General features: G+C 41.4%; 1 protein-coding gene across 1 annotated transcript; it reads right to left on the bottom strand.

Annotated features, from left to right (window-relative positions):
- Positions 1–654: 654 nt before the first annotated feature.
- On the bottom strand, positions 655–18,368 carry kif14 (kinesin family member 14). The gene is made up of 29 exons (XM_086263252.1): positions 17,109–18,368; positions 16,699–16,953; positions 16,488–16,575; positions 16,292–16,390; positions 16,114–16,166; positions 15,985–16,015; positions 15,692–15,799; positions 15,440–15,556; positions 15,099–15,217; positions 14,830–15,002; positions 13,752–13,899; positions 12,905–12,968; positions 12,556–12,740; positions 12,277–12,379; positions 11,967–12,124; positions 11,726–11,873; positions 11,294–11,440; positions 10,434–10,566; positions 8,189–8,282; positions 7,823–7,958; positions 7,406–7,512; positions 6,448–6,548; positions 5,977–6,207; positions 5,576–5,763; positions 4,743–4,895; positions 4,161–4,283; positions 3,953–4,027; positions 2,479–2,629; positions 655–2,313 (listed from the first exon to the last, which is right to left on the bottom strand). The coding sequence occupies exons 1-29, from the start codon at positions 18,107–18,109 to the stop codon at positions 1,952–1,954; spliced, it is 4,851 nt and encodes a 1,616-aa protein (XP_086119378.1). The 5' UTR covers positions 18,110–18,368; the 3' UTR covers positions 655–1,951.
- Positions 18,369–18,381: the final 13 nt, after the last annotated feature.

Genomic DNA, 18,381 nt, shown 5'->3' with positions numbered 1-18,381 from the left:
CATAGTAATCTCCCAAAATGGTCCCTTTAGATATTTCAAGGTCATCTGAGCTTAAGGACGAGTTGGCTGACATGGTGAAATGTGTTTGTTTGCTTGGTGAATTGGTGAGAAACGTTTCAAAATTTTTTGGTTTATGTTGCAAAACTCTCGCAAAACTTTTCAAAAGGGTTTTGGTTGCTGTCAGGTCATCGTCAGTTAAGCAGTAAAGTTTAACAGTTTAAAGCTCCTATTTAAGTGTTTAGTGGAATCAAAGATCAAAGCAAGGTTGTGATGATGTTGTGACCTTAAACACGGGAAATAGTGAGGAGAGGTGAAAGAATGGCACGGACAGACAGCTCTCTCTCACGCGTCTGTATTGAGTGAAGGAGGAGGCGCGCATGTGCTGCTGGCTGCAAAACAACAAATAAAACAATAATAAAGGCATGACACGAAATATAAGGAACAGAGATGTACAACTCCAAAACTAATCAAATTTATGATCCACCACAATGACACAAAGAATCAAAGGCATTCCGATGTGTGTGGATGTGCACTTGTGTAATATTGTTCACCCTAAATTTGACCCTAATGAGTTTAATATGAGTGAATTAAAGAAAATGTTAGTTTTGGAGAATTTTGAAATTATGAAACTGAGTCATAAAACTTTTTGTGCATTTGTTTATTTTTTCCTTACACACCCTGTCAAGCTTTTCTCTGTATAGTCATGCCATAGGTTTGGGAGCAAACAAGAAATTGATTAAAATGTTCTCTTTCATTTGAACAATTATCAACTTCATATATATTCAAGCAGTGTTTTTATAGCTTTTTTAACCCTTGCCTCTCTCCTCACTGGGCTATGGAACATGCAAATATCTTTATGTTTAAATTATAACTCCACATTCTAATCTGACATTTCATTCTATACTCAGCGGACCTGTCAAATGTACAAATATGACTGTGGAATTTGTATAAAATTCGATATGTGATTTACATATTTAATCTTTTATGCAAAGTTTTATCAAGATCACTCTTTTCATCCAGGAGGAAATAAGGAACACACATACATAAAATCTTTATAGTATGATGATTACCCTTAGAAAAGTGGTCCAAAGGCATAATGTTGCATAATGATATTTCAGTTTAAACATGGAAAAAAAAGGATATTAATCTCACGCAGATTTGGATGTTGAACTGGAGTAATGATGCTGGGCAAGACTAGTTTTTAGCATCTGTGTATACCTGTGCTGTTAGACCAGCAGAAGAATAAAACTAGGTCTGATTTTAATTCAACAAAGTCTTATTTTATTATGAGTGCAGTCTTAACCACAGCTCCATGGTTTATTGAGCAGCATCCTTCAAGATAAAAGGTTTGGATCTTTGCAAAATCAAACCATGTGCATATATTTTTGAAGTACAAGTAGCATTTTTTTTTTTTTAAACCAAGTCATATAAAGGACTAAATAAAAAAACAAAAGTAACCAACACGATTAAAAACTTTGCCCTGTTAAAGTATGTGTATTGAGAAGAAACCCCAAATATACAAGTCTCTCCTGAGTGCAAATTTTACAGTACGAGTTATTCAATGTACAAAAGCAATATTGATCCAAACATGACAACAAAATGACTTCATGCAAGAAAGAAAACATGTGGGTAATCAAGACCTTTAACAAAATGTTGTACCTAAGGTGCTGACTATTGAATCTGCATGTTGGAACTAATAAGAAAAACCAGCAGTAAAATTATTAAATGCTTCTGAAAAAAATATATAAAGTAAAGGAGCAAAAACCTGGCACAGCACATCTTTACAGCTAGTTACTCCTAATGCTGTTAATCTGCTAATTGTAATGCTATACACATTCTGGTGGCTTAAATGTTTAACAAAACACTTGATTTTTATAGATGCTTGTAGATGCTATACTGCAGTTTTCCTGTTACCAGTCTGTAAAACAGCATGTGATACGACAAATAAAGACTATACCCAGTGCGGGCTGCTGTTAGACTGCACACCTGGAGCGAGGGCGTACACAATCTTGCTCACAACTCGATGTCTAACAGTACTGTGAGTGGCAGCTCTCTCTTTGGCTGAGCTTTCTTCTTCTGTATCCTTTTCAAAACTAGCTGAACTTCTGCTCTCTCCCTCCTCCTGCTGGTTCCAGAGAGAGGACAAGGACTCCAGGGTCGAGTGGAGCTCATCTCGTGCAGACATTACGGTCTGAAGACAGGGAAGCTGCAGGGTTGGGGCCCCAATTCCATCCTTGGAAAGGCCGGTGATCAGCTCGTCAACAGCCTTGGCAGAAGAGGAGATCGTATCTCTGCAGCTTTTGAAGTCTTTTCCTAGGAGGAGGGCACCAGGGACAGACTGGTCAACCATCCTTAAATCTACCAACACTGCTGCCACTGAACTATCAGAAAATAATCTGTAAGAGCTAGTGTTGGCCTTTGCCCATCAAGGAAGTACATTAGTGTAAGTGTCTTGACACTGTGAATCAAAAGCTTTACCTCGTAAGGCTGTAGACAGAGATGAATGCAACTGTCTAATGGCTTGGTTCAGCTGGAACAGTTTGGTTGATGTCGTCCTCAGTTTCTGCAAAAGTAAAGCCAAAGCGTCCTCCTCCCCTTCCTCTGCCTCCTGTGGTTCCGATTCCCTCTCCTGTTTGCAGACATTAGCACTTACACATAATGACAACAAGACTGCAAACAAACAGGACATGCTTGTAACTTCATCTGTTAAATTACATACAAAACACAACAAAGATCCTACTATAATGTGTAGAAATTTACTATTAACTAAATGCAACCAGTTTTGACTCCTGTATTTTGCTTAAGTTATATTTTAACGGGTGAGCAGAATAGATTTTACACAAAAAGTGAAATAAAAGAATTGCAGCCAGTGCCTGAATCACTACAAGTTGAAAATATTTTGGGTTCAAGCCTCTGCTACATTTACCAATAGTGAGAAAAACACCCTGAAAATAGCTTTTGGAGGATATAACTCAGTTTTATTTGACTACAATAACACTGTGGACAGCATAAAGCCCAGCTGCCTACATGTGTCATGTATTGGTTTGAAAAGGTAAAAAGGCCAAAACAAAACCTGCTACTTTGTGTGGCTAAGATAAGGACAAACAAGGCTGTTAGCTGTGACTTATGCCCCTTCATTCAACACATTCATTATGTGAACGATCACCGAGGGATGACCGCAGAGAGATAAGCTTACGGCACACTAAGCTTTACAGGAGCAATAAAGGCTGAGTGGCATCTTTAATGGGGCTGTTGTGGCAGCGAGTCTTAATCCGTAACATTTAAGCCTGTGTCAAGACGGAGGATCGTTTTTAACCTTTACCTACAGGATGCTCAGCTGAGCGTGCACTGTTGTCTTTTTGCTCTGGTTAAACCAAAACAAGTGCCAGGACTTTTGTAATGAAGCTCCACAAAGCAGATAACAAATGCCATTTATTCCCTCCCCCAAGTTTGACACATATTTTTTAATGATTACATTCTTAATTAAAAAAAAAAAAAAAAAGGTAATGAAACAATAGAGGCTAAAAAAAAAAGAAATTTAAGCTGCATTATGTTGTAGATCTGATTGTGAAAAAAACTAAAGGGTTTAGAGAAGGGGTGTCAAACATAAGGCCTGGGGGCAAGAATCGGCCGAGCGAAGACCTGAAACTGGCCCAGTAGAGAGCTTTAGAAAAAAATATGAAGGAGTATGTAAATGTTCAACTTCTAACTGCATTTTCTTAGGTTTTACAGCTTTTCCCATCCACTCCTACTGCCATAAAGTCATTAGTTAAGAGATAAACAATTAAATGACGGGAAAATTACAGTTTTTCCACTTTTGGTGCGCTTGCAGTAAATTAAAAAACAAACATTTATAATTACAGGACAGTCTGTGCAATGAAAAGGAGTTGGACGTCCCTGGTTTAGAGGCTACAGATTGTGATTTTTAATGGATTCTGTTGATGAAACTTACCAAAATATGGCAGTACATGTAGCTCTCCAGAGCACGAGCTAAATCAAGAGTCTTTGATTTAAGGCTCTGGAGGACCTGCGTGTAAAGATGACAGGTATCATGGGTAGCAACTCAATAAGCACTTTAAAAACACACCAGATATAGCATTTCTGTGATATAAATGAGCACAAAAAGGCACGACATTTTAAATAAGTGCGTGATCTCTTACTGAGCTTCTGGGATAGGACAGTTGAGCCTCTCTCAGCATTTCCCTCGTGATGGTGAGGCTCTCCTCCAAGAGAGATCGGATACCCTTACCAGTTCCCTTCATTAGACACGTGACCACTGAAGGCTAACGATTAAAAAAAACAAAAGGACACAAATGACTTTTTATGACCACATTATTCCAGTCAGTTACCAGAGCTACAAAGAATGACAGATTTCAGATTAATTTTCAAACAAACTTTCACCCTTCCAAGATTAATGGGCAGCAACAATTCCAGTGGAAGCAGTAAGGGTGGACTTGGTTTTAACCACTCACAGCTTCTACATTTCGGCTTAATTTTTGTTAAATAAATAATGACAGTGTGTGGTATCATGTTTTATTATTCATATCAGGTTTATGACCTGTTAAGGACCAGATAATTAATTACATCCCAATACATAAAACCTTAGCATTGGTGCACCGTGTTACCATGGCTGTACCTTACACTCACATTCATACAGTTAATAGTTGTGATGAGGGGGCATGAGTAGAGTGGCCCACAGTGCCCAAACAGAGACCTCCCAGCTAAATTATTGGTGGTCTTACCTTGCCCATAGCCTGGGCGCCCAGTCCCGTGACATTCAATGACATGCCTGTCACTACTGCCATGTGTCCAAGCGCAAGTAAAGTTTTATCCAGGCACTGACTAGTTTTCCTTCGGGCTTCTTTCACCATCGATGTGATCTCAGATTCGCAACCCTGGATGTGAGGGCGGGAGAGGAATGTTTCACTCAGCATCGAGTCGGCACAAACAAACTGATACACAGGTTCAGTTCACATTTATTTAATAGTGAATCAATGCAAGCAAGAGAGCACAACAGCCAACAAAGTCTGAAGGGGCAGTAAATAAATTAAAATGCTAGAAAAAATTAAAAGTAAGGATCGAGAGGGGAAAATTGTGTGTTTAGGTGCTGAGAGTGGCAAGGAATTTAGATTTAGTTTCCATATATTCATGTTCTGTTTGGGGCTTCAAGGTTGAGAATTCCCTCAGCTTTGCCATTTCCATAGACAGAGCTCAAACAGCTCAGAGCTAAGACCCGTCAATCAATGCTCTGCATTTTGATTAGCCACCCGTCTCCAAACTACGCAAAATTGAAAATCATTTGTCAGCTTAGATTTTGCACTCTTTTTGACTCATTCATATACTGCAAATGCCAGAAAACCCAGACATCATGTCAATGCATAGCCTTTAACTTAAAAAAAAAAAAGGCTTGATTTGCCTGAACTCAAAATGGGCGGAGTGTAATGATTAGAGAATAATGATACAATCTGCATGTAGGCTGGCTTAGCCTTTTATCGTCACCAAGCAGAAACCTCAGTTTGAAACTTGTGTACTGTCACTTTAACGTGTGATACCTTTGGGTATTTTTTTTCCTCACCTGAATCAACATCTGGAAGAACCCTCCCATCTTCTTGACTTGGCTTTTAAGTTCCTCAGCAATCGTGTAGAGCAGACCGGAGGAGGGTTTAACACTGGCCAACCACTGCATGGTAACAAACACTGCATTCTCTATGGCTGTCGTTGCCTTCACCAACTCAGTTTGTGCCACCAAATTACCCACAAACACTGCAAAAAAGAAACCACCAAAAAGCACCACAATAAAAGTTTGTGCCCAATAAACACCAGGCCACTTTTATGAATGTGGCCTGGTCATACATGCCTTTTGGCTCAGCTCTTACCTTGGCAGAGGACGAATATCCACAAATTATTCTTCTAATCATTACCTATCCATCGGTAGCTATTGATTTACTAATGTCTATGAAGTTGACTGGAACTCACCACTATCCTGGCTGTCATCATCCAGACTGTCGTATAGGTCAGATATAGTTTGGACAGCCATGTAGACCAGGTTTAGATCTGAGATTAACCGATCTGCCATGCTCTCCTCCGACCCTGTAGAACTACGCAGACGGGCCAGTGATTGGCCAACTAGCTCCTTGCAGATGCCAGGCATCCCAGGGTCTGAGATGCTGGAATGGAGGGAGGGGGATTTGGTCACACCCATTAACCCTGGGTCAGACACAGAGAAGAGTGGGTGATGATCATTTGTCACAAAAAGCAAATGTAGTCGAGTGTTTAACAGCTGTAGCACTGAATGCTGCATGCAGGTCTGAAAATTTATATTCATGTAACAATGTCGCATTTTAGAAAGACAACAAGAGGCAGCTTTTCGCCACTCAATTCCACCGACATTTGCCTTTTAAGAACACGACGTTTAATATTTTATGCATATTTACTTGTGTTTCTTACCAGCAGACTGTGAGGAGCCACTGTGGAGGCTCTGAATGGGATGCACCCGGATCTCGTAGAGACGCCCTGAGATCCTTCTGCTCTTCAGCAAACTCCTGCTTCTAAAGCCAAACCAACCAGAAACCCACTTGGTACCGCTGCCAACGTTCAACATTTATACTGACTTTTTCTTTAGACACAGGAGAATAAACTTTACTTGCAAGAGAAACCCAGAGGTGGAAAGGTCAGTAAATAGAGATGATTGTTTAGGCAAAGGTTTATTGGAGTAAAAGAGCAATATGGTGGAGCCCCAGAGCCTGTGCAGTGTTTCATTTGGCTGTGCCTAGTGGTAGTTTGGGAACACCAGGACTGCTTGACAAGAATAACCACAATGTGAGGGGGAATATATTCTGCATGTACAGCAGGTGCTGTGTGTGTGTGTGTCCTCCATACCGCTCCCAAACAAACACCTTGGCCTGACCTGCATGCGAAAATTAATAAACACAAGAAATACACCAAAGAGGGGAATATTTTTGGGTAGAAAGTTTTCAGGAAAAGAGAGAAAACAGGACTGTTTAACTATCAAGAAATATGTGCCAGGTTGTAAATCACAATGTTGGAAACTGGGAGGGCTGTGAAAATAACTCAAGTATTCCAAATTTACTTGAAGTATTTACCATCACTCAACTTTCCACATACGAAAAGTAAAACATTTTTTTTAAAAAGGGAACTGTTTTTGTGGCACGCTTTGTGTCCACAGAGAGAGGGTCAATGCAAATCAGTGCAAAAATGCTCACTTCTATTTTTTCCTTCCTAAAAGCTCTGATGAAGATGAAATTTAAGGTACACTGACACACACACACCCTTCCCTAAGGGACAAGCAGTGTTTTTAAAAACTTTCCCACCTCCATATTTAATCTTATGTAAATGTAAGATGCTAGGAAGAAGGATTTATGGATAGGAGGAGCTGGATAATTACCTTCGTCGAGAAAAGGAGGCGGCGGAGGAAGAAGAGGCTGATATATCTTGCTCCCACTCATCATCGGGGTCGTAAAACACATTGTCATCTTTAGAGCTGGAATCCCCCTGTGGTGAATAAACTCCTGATGACATGTCCACTCTCATTTACTCAGCTTAATGAGAAAAGCATCGCAAAGTGAGGCAGCATCCCTCTGTCGGGCATAAAACAATCCATTCTGGACTATAAATGAGGTCAAACACTTAGGAAATTTGCAAGTGACTGGAGCTGATGTCAGGCTCTGAATTTGCAAAACAAGGAAGAGTCGTGCAGGCTGAACAGGTGTGCTATGTCTTACTAGAACACAGGTTAATGTGAGAAAGACATGATAGCAAAAAAAGGTTATGAATTTGAACGCAGAATTGATCCCAGACTTACCCGTTCGAGCTCCCTCATGGCAGCAATGTTATTTTGGAACTTTTCCAGACACCAGAAAGTGGCAATTCCCAGCTTTGTGTTTTGAACTCGCACCTGCAGCACACCACCGCACTTCTCATTCTCCGAGCTCTCATGTCTAAAACAGGAGAGTAAAGTCAATAAAAATAATAAGGTCAGAGGTTAACAGCAGCCACGTGTTCATTTACAGCTGTATTTTAGGGAGTAGCTAAATACAAAGACTGGATATAGGTTTACATGCTTTTACTTTTTTTTTTTTTAATGCCACTGGTTTCTTCATCATTTTTGTGTTTACATGATGCATAATAAAAAAATATCTGCGACTTTTGCCCATCCTTTCTTTCCTACCTGCTGAACACTGTGTGTTTCTTCAGTTTAGCACTGATTTTATTGGCTTCCTCAATCATCAAGGACAACTTCATGGCATCCCACTGTGGAGAGACTGCGACAGAGAAATGAAACATTACCTTCAACTAGGACTGGGCGATATATATCGAGTTTTTAAATATATTGAAATATTTTTATATGATATATGAGATGTGATAATATTGTTTATATCGATATAGTCTATGTTATGTTATAATTATACTTGTGGAGCCACAAGTTTGCCTCTCTTTCGTCCACTTTTGTCTCCACGCAACGTTACTCTGCCTCTCTCTACTTCACTGAACACAACTCCCCCTCCCCTATCGCTTCACCTGCAGGCAACAACAAGATCAGCTATCAAAGAGGAGCTGGTCGGTAAAAAGAAAACATTTGGAGATTACTATTTTACTGCTGGTAGCAGTAATCTCGTTAGAATGACGTTAACGCCATAACTGCATTAATGCGGCAAATCTCCGTTAATGAGTTACCGCGGATCGCCCCGAGCATGGGGCTGGATGGCATCAACGTGTTAACGAGCTAACAGCTCTCACACGTTGACGCCATGCAGCCCCATGCACGGGGGCTGCACGGCCTAAAATTCTTTCATTTTCTCAAAACTCGACAGTGCACCTTATGTATGAGTTCTGGTTGTGCTTACTGATCGCGAACCGCTTTTATGTGTTACATTACGGCTACCGTAGTCAGGAGCCTCGTGGAGTACTACGTACTGTACTTCAACGTAATATTACCGTATTGTGTGCGTTTAAGGACCACAAATGGCACCTGTTCATAGACGTGGTTACAACAAGGATTTCAAACTCCAGGCTGTCAGTCACGCAGTAGAACTTGGGAACAGAGCAGATGCGAAATTTGTCTTTGTTATTATGCTCAGGGTCTGTTAGTTTACATTTTGACTGCACAATTGTGAGCTTTTTGTTATGCACAAAAACAACATTGTTTTATTTTATTTATGGAGCATTATTATTTAATAAATGCTGATAATTTATTTCTGAGTAATTTTTTCATGTACATCTACGCTGTATGTTAATAAAAGTGCCAGTGTGAGATCTGGGACACAGTGTGACTAAGAACTCTCTTTTTGTTGTTACTTTATGGCTTTAAAAAAATATCGAGATATATATCGTATATCGCCATCCAGCTAAAGAATATCGAGATATGAATTTTTGGTCATATCGCCCAGTCCTACCTTCAACTAATAGCCCAGAGTTAAATATCATTTGGCTCAGATGATCTTTACTTAGCAGTACAAGACAGTACACAGCAGGGATTCACTGTAAAAAGGAACAGTTGAAATAAGCTACTCACTGGCTATTGCACTCATTTCCACCAACAATTCTCAAAGACCTTATAAGGAATTACAGTAAGATGCAGATCGCTGTGCTCCACATTCTACCGATTAGGGTTGAGAGGCTCATAAACTCCGACATTGCATCCATTCATCTAATATGATCCTCGTACAAACAAATGAACAGAATAAGAGGGCAGCATAATGGTCAGACTCCCCAACACTCCTTACCAAAAAGGCATTTTAACGCAACATTGTCTCGAGTCAAATAAAACCATTGGCTATAAAAGGAGCATCTTAGAGGGGCTTAGAAAATAAGATGGGCAGAGGTTCAACTATCTGCTCCTGTGTCTAATGTTTGTAAAAAAGAAAAACCAACAAATATACTATTATTATAAGACTCCAGGAACCTGAAGAAATATGTGCACAAGGGACAAGGCCAAAGATTAATGCTGAACACCTGTGATCGTCAGGTCTTCAGGCAGCACTGCATTAAAAACAGGCACGATTCAGTCATGGAAATCATTGTCTGTAAACACTGTATGCTGTGTCAAAGAAGAAGCTAACGGCAGTGGGCCAAAGCTCTTCTAAAATGGTCCGAGGCAAAGTGGAAAACTGTTCTGTGGTTAGACAAATTGAAATTTGAAGTTCTTTTAGATAAATGTGGAAACCATTTCTAAACTGGTCTAAAGAGGAGACAGACCATCTGGCTAGTCATCGCCGCCTAGTTCAAAAGCCTGCATCTCTAATAATATGGAGGCCCATTAGTGCTTTACATATTTACTAAGGATTATATGCCTTCAGTGTACGTTGATATAGTGGCAAACAGCTTTTCTCTAATGCTTCTGCTGCTCTGGACAACTCTGCTTACACGATGTGATCCTTACTCCCAAACACGTTCAGTGTTGACTTAACTCTTACCATGTTGGGGCGTATGGTTTTCCCTTAAAGCTCTTTTCTTCTGAATCTCCTCCAGCTCCTTGCCAATCTTTTTCTTTTCCGCCTCCAGGGCCTCGACAATCCTCGCTTGGCGCACACGATGCTCTTCCATAGCCTTGAGTGAGTCATGGTAATGTAAACAACATTAAAAACCATCAGGGTAAAACATTCCGCCTGAAGCCAAGCTCCACGGTGGCTCAAAACGCATCCCAAATGGTTAAACATAAAGCCCAGAGTCAGCATATTTGCTAATGCTCATACATAACATCAGAAAACATGAGGATGAGCGAACGAAAGAGGTGATATAATTAATGAATATAGATTTCCTGTATGCCTACTTCCAGAAAAGCGAGAAGATGACTGCTTGAAAATATCACACATTTCGCCCACCTACTCCCTCCCGCCTACAGTCATAGGGGAAATAAAAGAAAAGGCAACAGTCTCTTTCTGGAAAACCTGATGGTACGGCGCACATTCCTGAGCTATTTTCACTTTCATCCATAAAAAAAATGCCATCAAAAAGTGATTGTTCAAAGTCCTGTTTAATTTTGCCCAATTCCCCTGCAAGGCCGTCTCCACCTGTACCTCATAATGTAGCACCTGAGATCCAAAGGGTTGCAAACACACAAAACCTTCACACAGGAGGCTTCCCATAAAGGCCGACTGGCCAAATGTAAATTGGGTGTGTAAAATATATATATATATATATATATATATATATATATATATATATATATTTTTTTTTTTTTTTTTTTTTTTTTTTTTTTAAACATGTGCACAAATCAAAATAATCTAGCCCATCCTGTTTTTGTCATTTCCTTAATTTAATCAAAAATCCTAACCTGGGTCTCCATGTGGATACGGAGACGTTTCCTCTGGACATCCACCTCCTGCTCCAACTCCAGCTTGGCAGTTTTGAGCTCTGCCATCTGGCTGGCAACCCTCTGCTTCTCCAACTCCTGTTGGCGCTTCCGCTCATTCTCCTCATTCTGAAGGAACGAAATGCTGGCATTTATCTGCAGTTTGCATAATCTGACAGGGTATGAGAGCGTGCAAAACTCTACTATGTTTAAAGGTTCTTTAAAAATGCACAAGTGTTAAGAAAATACACCTAGCAATTTCAATTTGAGGTTTTAGTTTACAATATTACAGTAAATGAAAATTACAGACTGTCAATAATCTAATACAGGGTTACAATAATAAATGACTGATGATATCATCCAACTGGCCTATTTCTAGATTTTAAAAAAAGAAGAAGAGAAAGTCTCGTATACCAGCTCTCTCTCCAAGGCTCGGATCTTTTCTTCATAGAGCACCTTCTGGTCAGAAAGCTCTTTCTGAGCCACTTCTTTTGCCATCTGGATTCCTTGCATCATCTCCTGCTTTGCTTTAAGATGGGCTTCTTCAATTTCTGCCTCAAGCCTGAGAAACACAAAAATGGGAATTCAGATTTTGAGAGTACGGAATAACATTTTACAGAAAAGCCTCAGTCTGGCCGATTTTCCCTCCACTCACAGCGCTCTTTGAGCTGCAAGGAGCTCGTTTTTAGCAAATTCGAAATCTTTATGACCGTCGCCTTCGCCTGTCCAGCATGACGCTCTCTTCCCAGACTGCACCTCTGCTGGGTGATTAAAGCGGAAGTAGTGATCTCCTCCAAGAATCACCCTGTCGCCCTAGAAGCCGGACAAGAGACACAGATCCAGAGAGAAACCATTTATGAAACGCTTTGGGCCTTGCGTGGACAGACCGTTCCGTTTGATTTACAGAGAGTAACAAAATGAAGCGATAGACGGACAAAAAAGTTAGAACTTGCTGCTTTACTTACATGGTGTAGGACTGTGGATTCAGAGATGAGGTTCCCATTAACAAAAGTCTTGGCGTTTTCCATCGGAATGATGCTGACAGTATCGTGTATGTTGGATATAACACTGAAAAAATATATATATAAAGAAAATAAAAACTATTTTAGGTGAAATGCAAAAAAAGTGGCCAAATATCTTCGTAGGGCTACATATTCCTTGGTTATATCCATCTTGATGCAGGTATTCCACCTGACTGAACAATATGCTACTGTTTTCACCCCTCTCTGAGGAGTTGGTCTTACCAGTGCTGGTCAGCAATGAGGGCGCCAGTCAACTGGATATCGTGGCTGGAGTTGGACTTGAGCTTGCCCACCGTAGTGCGACCCTCTTTGATCATGTAGAGAAGCATCTCGGACAGCTGAGGGTCCTCATTCAGATTCACGAGGTTGGGAAGACGGTTGTCCACTTTGAAGGTCACTCCTGCTTTCTGATCACACAGACCAAAAATTATTTATAGAGGGGGGGGGTTCATCTCCTTTGTTTTCAGCTTCTTCTTTAACAACATTAGTGTTTGAACACGAGCATGGTGGGTGCAGAATGATAGAGAGAGTAGACTAATAAAATGAAGGTTACACCGAAAAAAGAAATTACCTGCAACTCTTTGGTCTCTTCACGCTTGCGAATTTCTGCTTGCTCAAGTTTCTCCCTCCACGCCCTGCCGGAAAATTTGAAAAAACAAAAAAAAAATTTATAACCAAAAGCAAAAATGACATAAGAACAAATTCTACCACTAACATCACCCACTGCTAAGTAAACCCCAAGTCATATATTGATATCAGCATTTATAATGGCCGATAAATAAAAAGGTTTTAAAGAAGAGATGGGAGAAACACCCTTCAACCAAGTTAAGAGGGTTGACGTTGCTTAGTTCATCCACCAGAGGGCACTCTGCAGCTTTCCACTTGAGAACACAAGTGTTTAGAAAGCAGCAAAAATAACCAGCTGATCAAAGCAGAGCATAATTTCCATCATTTCCTTCAGGATTAATAAAGTATTTCTGATTCTGATAAATGAGTAGCGCACAACTTCCTGTGATAATAAATCCTGATTATATTGAAAGAGCATTGTCATAATATCTAAATAACCACACATAACAAATATTTTATTTAAAATTTCTATATTAGTTGGGCTCTACTTAACATCTTTGTCATGCTAAAAATGTCTGATTTTTATTTCTAATATCAGAATGTTGAATGTTTTAGCCTAATAAAAATATACACTGGAAAGAAGTAAATCTTTCTGTTATTAGAACTCAATAACAAACTGTATGTATCAAGACTGCACAAATACACAGAAACATATAGATCACTGTAAATATACTATTACTTTGTGTGAGTGTGAAGAATAACTTTAAAACTAGCTTTCATTTGACCCCCTCCACTGCAAAAAGAGAACTGTTCATTTGAGGATTCAGTAGGATTATAGCAGTAATGCTGACCGATTGGCCTCAATCATTTCCCTCTCTTGCTGACAGAGTTTATTCTTCAAGGTGGAGATCTCCTGCTGGAAGAGCCTCACTCTCTCTGGTTCGACGCCCTGGGAGCTCATCTGGGCTGCTCGCAGCTTCTCCACCTCTGCCTTTAGCTCTGAAACACACAAAATTCATCCAGATTGTTTCCTACTGAGAAAACTGTTGCAGCAAGATTATGTAAATGTGCAGATATGATGCCACTTTAGAGAGGAATATTCAGATTTGGTCAGCAAACTGCTCGATACTGTCCCTCACTGAAGTTGACTGGTTTGTCTGTCTGAGTCACATTCACTTTGAGCATCTCCCGCTGACAGGCATCGTGAATGAAATCCACAGCAAGAGCTCCCCTTAGTGCTAAAAACGTCAAACAGCAGCGCTATCATCTTATGGAAAAATAATACTTGCATGACAGTTAGCCGCCATGTGCAACTGACAGTGCATAAATATGGCCTGGAGGCAAGGTTAGGGCCAGGCTTTAATTTCAACTGGATAGCGCAAGAGCTGGTGATGGATAAACGGGCCGACAGGCGGGAGGGTGAGTGGTAAAGGAGGAGAGCGAAAGCGATCGGGAGCGAGTGCCTAACAGGAACACAATCACATATAAAGAAAAACACAGGGATGAACAAAAGAGAGAGAGGAAAAAGGCTGATGAAGGAGGAGCTGAAGGACAGACATGAAAATATTTATATGTGTGTGTGTGTGAGAGAGAGTTCTTACAGTCCAAAAATACTGACTACACCTGTGAAGCTACTCTGTGGTTTTGGTTGTAAAAAAGGAAATACAGGTGTGGCTTTGTGTGTTGAAAGGCAGATGTTCAGGTTTACAAAGAACTACAGGGGAAAAAAGGAAAAAGAATCTCTCATATAAAAATTACTTTCCCTCCCTCTCTTTTTTTAGTTTATAAGGTGACCAAGGATTTGTCCAGGCTCACATGTCAAACCAACACAGTAAGTGTGCCTGAAACCCTGCTTTAGACATAAGGCTTATAAATAGATACCTTTTGTCTACAGTATACAAATTTTTAAGCATGTTATGGATGTCTGACCTCTGATGAGCTTGGCATTGGTGTCCTCATTGACCTTGGCCACATTTATGATTGTGCGGGCTTGCTGGGCATAGCGTAGAGTGCTCAGGCTCTCCTCCACGTTGCTGCCCGACGGGCTCAGCGTAGCAATCATGGCCGTCTTAGAGTTACCGCCGAGGCTCTCCTTCAACAGCCTGCAGGTGACAATTAGAGGAGAACCGTCACTGTGATTGCTGACAAACAAACAAATACAAATAAAGAAATTGTGCACAAGCACACTGTTCCCTCACCATGTAAGGACAGAGTCTCTGTACGGTATGAAGACTTTCTTCTTGGTCAGCGCTTGTTCTGATAAGGCAGAGATGACCTTTCCGAGCGTCAGCAGTGATTTGTTGATGCTGGCGCCCTCCTATAAAGACATCGTTTTGAATAAAATAAGCATAGAAAAATTAATGAACAGGCCAACAATGCAAAGAAACCAGAGCCTTCTGAGACAAGAGACTGTACTCTGATTTGTGAATGATAAAATTATATACCGTGGTTCACCTAAAAGTCTCCATCTCCAATCTCCAACAAGCAATGATTAACTGCTTAATGACTTAACCACACATGGTAGTTAACATGTGCTCACCCTGAGTCGGTCTCCACTGGTCTGGGCAGAGTGGCAGCGTTCGCTGCCTGCCAGATCGATCAAGTTGATCCTGCTGGTGATACTGTGGTCATGTTCCTCGCCTTCCACAAGCTCAGTCTGCACACACAAACACAAATGGACTCACAGGCACTTAATGTAAGCACGATTCATCCGCTCCCCCGTGCTAACGTATTTTTTTACATAAAAACTCAAAGAGGGAAAAGAGGTGTAAATACACAGTGAAGACAGTACCTTAGTCTGGGTCATGACCAAGGTGAAGACAGAGTGAGATCTGGAGCTCTTGTCATTCATTCCTGTGGCTGCTGTGGCTCTCTGCTTATTGCCGAGCTCCAGCCAGCCCTAAAGAAGAAGAAAAAAGTACTTTAAATTATTATTGATTCTCTGTGTGAAATCTCACTTGAAGATATTCATTTCCATGACAAGCCTTTCAGATTCGGTTAACAGGCTTTTTGTCTGCTTGACACTGAAGACCTAGCTTGTTCTTGAAAGCACCCACTAATAAAAAGACAACTGGTTCATCTTACCTGAACATCATTGTAAGAGCGCACCACATTCCTGTGAAGAAACAGCAAGCTGAGCAATTCTGAAAAAGGTACCATCCAAGAATGTTCAAGCTTTCAGCGAATAAAGAGAGAAAGACGAGATTTTCTTACGCTGAGAGCTCAGCGACATAAGGCCCGTGGACCGGATGCTCTCTCACCCTCAGCTGGAAAACAAATCCAAACAAAGGTTTTCTACATTTTCCCCCCCTGTGTTAAGTCAACCACAGTGGCAAGTTAGCAATAAAAACATGTGGCAGGGATGAGTGTCACTAAACAGCAAACTACTCACGGGCATCGTCCTCTGGTTTGGTTCTTCTCTGGTCACCAGCAGGTCATGGATCTTCTCATTGTACACTTCAAAGTAGCTCATCTCTACATGACATTTGACCTGAGATTCAAAAGGGACCCAAAACAGATCATTTAATTATTTTTCAGATAAAAATGAAATTGGAATAGAAATGTAAAAAAACAAAGAGAGAGCTTACCTCTTCACTTTTTATTGAGGCCAGTTTAGAAAAAAGCTCATGGCAGAATTTTGGGATCACCCCTACCTCCTCCTCAAAACCCATCATCCTGCAAAACAATCAGTCTTAACACATCAAAGTGACAGATTACAGTACAAAAGTAAAAAACAAAACAAAACAAATGACCACATAAGTGAGAACACTGATGTAAATGAAAAGTGAGTCCACTCACGTGTATGATTTACCAGAACCTGTCTGGCCATAGGCAAACAAGCAGGTGTTAAATCCTTCAAAGGCCCTCAGCAGCAGAGGTTTGGCCAGCGTCTCATACACGGTCTGCTGGCAGGCAAAGTTGGAGTCACTGGCATCCACTGAGCAGAAAGAGAAGTCGTAGGTGAAGGAGTAGCTCTGTTTGGACTCTGGATGCTGGACCACAGTCTCCTGGCCATTCATGAAGATGACCTGTGAGGACTTCTCAGCTTTCTCCCTGTAATAGAGCAGAACAAAAAACTTCAGAGATGTGTTGTTTGTCTTTCTTTAAACAAGTAGCATGCCAGTGTTTTATACACAGATTCCAGAACCAGACTTTAATATACTGACAAGGGGGCCTGCTTCTCAGTCACCCAGCAGTTAAACACTAACCTGGCACTGAAGGGGCGGACACGCACAGCCACCGTAACAGCACTGTTTTCCATTTTTAGTAAGTCCTGCTGCTTCAGACCCTCACTGGTACTGGGCAGGATCTGTTCAGGAGGAGCAGGATCGGATGTCCTGACCTGGGTCACGTCTCCCTTTTGGTTCGAGGTCTTTGTCTTTATCACCTGCAGCGTCGTGTCAGGTCTTCGCACACCTGAGGTCGTCTTGCTGATCCGAGGAGCCGGGAAGGGTTTAGTGTTTTCGGCTTGCTGTGCTCGGGGTTTGGGCCTTTCCAGACTGGCAGATTTGACCAACGCTGGCTTGGGAGCTTCTTTCCCTGCCAGTCTCTCAAACACGTCTCGTTTGGCAGCGATTCTCTCAAACGGGGTCTTTCTGGTCGGCGTTTTAAAGGTATGGGTCTCGTCTGTGTTTCTACTTGAAGATGAAGAAGAGGAGGAGGTTTTGTTCTGCGCAAACCTCCCTTGTGTTTGCACATGAGTCGCAGTTTCTCTTAAGCTCATTGACCTGAATAAACCAGGTGTCCTCCCGTTTGGTTCACCGAGAACTTTGGGCGTTGACTGCAGGCCACCAGGCTGCCCACGTCCGCTCTTGTCCATGGAGGGAGTCCTGGTCCTGCGCTGCAGAGTCAGTCTCTTCTCCGGAGCTGCTGTGGTGCTTTGGCTGCTGTCTGTCATCGTTTGTTCAGCCGTTTCGGCCCCGGTCTTCCTCTTTGACCGTCTTTGTAGGGTGAGCCGGGCTCGGTAAGGGGTCTGCTGCCCGCTGCCACTCTTTGACAGGGCAGAGACGACATACGTCCTGTTCACCGGACGGCTTTTATCTGATGACCTGCTGTCTTCACATGCAGACTCCCCTGATGCGGTCACACTTTTGCCCAGCGTCGTGTCGGCTATCTTTCGCTCTCGGCCGGGTGTCCTGGACGTTGATGTTGACAGCAGATTGTCGTAATAAGCGGTGTGTTTCCGCCCTTGTACGCTAAATATCGACATGGCTGTGGACTGTTAGAAACCTAAACGGTGTAATTACGAGACAGGCGAGTTAACGGCAGATGCACTTTACACATTTAAAAACCACGTAAATTGGACGTAAGTATGACTCCATATGTTAGTTAAAGGAAAATAAAAATCCATTCGAATAAATTATTACTTGCACTTGCGGAAAAAAAACTTCTTTTGTTTATGTTCGCCTGCTCGCTTCCGCCTCTACCCGCTTCAATTTCAAATCGTCACCGTCACTGGCAGCTGATTGGCTGGATTCTCTG

Source organism: Aulonocara sp. 'chitande type north' Nkhata Bay, linkage group LG15 (assembly GCF_057382095.1).
Source record: "Aulonocara sp. 'chitande type north' Nkhata Bay isolate Kocher_YH1m ecotype deep benthic linkage group LG15, A_spYH_male_GT1.1, whole genome shotgun sequence".
Classification (NCBI taxonomy): Eukaryota; Metazoa; Chordata; class Actinopteri; order Cichliformes; family Cichlidae; genus Aulonocara; species Aulonocara sp. 'chitande type north' Nkhata Bay.
The sequence above is the reverse complement of the archived record's forward strand: the minus strand, read 5'-3'. Positions and strand labels throughout refer to the sequence as shown.